Source organism: Elephantulus edwardii, unplaced genomic scaffold (genome assembly GCF_000299155.1).
Source record: "Elephantulus edwardii isolate Elephantulus edwardi_28Jun2011 unplaced genomic scaffold, EleEdw1.0 scaffold00120, whole genome shotgun sequence".
Taxonomy (NCBI): Eukaryota; Metazoa; Chordata; class Mammalia; order Macroscelidea; family Macroscelididae; genus Elephantulus; species Elephantulus edwardii.
Genome location: NW_006399870.1, coordinates 3,929,032 through 3,930,940, shown reverse-complemented (window position 1 = coordinate 3,930,940; position 1,909 = coordinate 3,929,032). Strand labels below are relative to the sequence as shown.

The 1,909-nt window shown below is 42.4% G+C and overlaps 1 protein-coding gene across 1 annotated transcript in view; it reads left to right on the top strand.

Moving 5' to 3' along the window:
- Nucleotides 1-1,909, top strand: part of VPS26B (vacuolar protein sorting 26 homolog B (S. pombe)) — a 48,423-nt gene that overhangs the window by 18,163 nt on the left and 28,351 nt on the right. The window contains exon 2 of the mRNA XM_006892815.1: nucleotides 1,556-1,712. Coding sequence (XP_006892877.1) covers nucleotides 1,556-1,712 — 157 coding nt within the window. The remainder of the gene's footprint in view (nucleotides 1-1,555; nucleotides 1,713-1,909) is intronic.

The window sequence follows — 1,909 nt, the reverse complement described above, 5'->3', positions numbered from 1 at the left end:
TCATCATCCATCCTGATGCTGCCAATTGGTCCAGTGGTGAGAATCTTTGTCTTCTTGACGTTGAGCCTTAGTCCATACTGAAGGCTGCAGTCCTTGACTTCAGTATATATATATATATACCCTCTAATAAAATATTTCGCTTCCCTTCCTTTTCCATCTTTGGTACTCTCAAAAGGCTTCAATGAATATTTCTTTCTGTGTGTACCTTTTTTCCTTGACTTATTATAGTAGTAATCTGATACAATGTCCTTTTGCGATTGACTAATTACACTGAGCATAATGTCCTCCAGACAAGGTGCTTTTTAAAAGACATATGGGATCTTGAAACAGCATCTTGAAAGATTAAGTAGGAACCTTGAAGGGCAGTGAGTTTATGTTAATAAAGAAGGAATACCTCAGGAAAGGAATGTGAAAATGATTGTAAAACTCAAAGAATGTAATCAATGTCACTGAATTGTATAGGTGGAGAAGATTGAATTGCTACAGTTATTCTATATATTCTCAACAACAACAACAAAATACAAATTTGGTTAAAAATGTAATAAAAGAGATTTCCAGAAGGAGGTGAAGTTTAGAACAGTGCTTCTAAGATTGTGATCCTTGAGTCAGTGGCAGCTGCATCTATCCCCAAGGAGTTTGTTAGGATGTAAATCCTTGGGCCCCATTCAAGCCCCCCTGCATCACAAACATGAGGAGTGGATCCAGCTCTCTCCTCTAGAGAGCCCTTCAAGTGAGTCTGATGTATGCTGCTGAAGTTTGAGGACCATAGTACTTGGAGGAGAGAGTAATCTTAACACTATCGCATTAGTCACATTCATTCTTTTTTGAATGATAAATGCAGCTAGCAGCTGATTCATTCACTACCACCTCTTTCTCCCATGTAGTAGCTGGTGACTTCAAACTACTGACCTTTGGGTTTGCTGCCATGTGCTTTAACTATCAGGACCTCTTTTCAAAGAAAAGGAGTGTTTAATAGTTTTTTTAAAGGAATGTGGGGGTTTTAATACTATTATTTTTAGATACCATCAGCTCCTGAAGCTTGGCACGCCATACGCTCTAGAGCTGCGAAGCTTCGTGGGGTTTTCTTGACTATAATCTTTCTAGAAACAGATCCCCGCCCCCTCTCACACAAAACCACTGGGTGATTTGAACCACCAACCTTTCAGTTAACTGCCTATCACACATTGCTTACATCACTCAGCTTCTTTAAGGGTTCTCAGTATATCCCTTACTGACTTCCTATCCTTGTATCTGAAAGCAGGATTAAAGTGAGATTTTTCTGTACCAATGGATTTTAAGACATAAGCTGGGGTGTTTGGGTAGGAGGATAGTGAGGAGATTAATACATGGGAAAACAATGAAGAAATGAGAGGTCTGGAAAGACAAAGTACAGAAGCAAAGCTGGGAAGGGTGTTTTTGAGGGGACCTCCCTGCATTAGTGGGTTGAGAAGGTACTAATGGAAGTCTCTCAGAAGAGAAGTTTCTGCCAGCTGAGCACCCCTTTACTGGCCCCATGTGACTCTGTCTGACGGAAGAGGGTGTGATCTCTCCCTAGAACTCTACTATGACCGTGGGAACCATCACGAGTTTGTGTCCCTGGTGAAGGATCTGGCCCGGCCTGGAGAGATTACCCAGTCACAGGCCTTTGACTTTGAATTCACACACGTGGAAAAGCCGTATGAATCTTACACGGGGCAGAACGTGAAGCTACGGTAAGTTGTGTTCACCTCTTCCACAGTCTTGCTGTGAAAAGTACCCAAGTTGATGAGTACCTGAGGCTGTCCTGCTGGGAGGAGTCTTTTATGTGGTATTGGATTGTGGGTGGAAGAGAGTTGAGAGCAGGGCTGTGATGGTAAAAGTGCATTGACTTTCTCTCCCTTCCCTTCCCTTCCCTTCCCTCCCCTCCCCT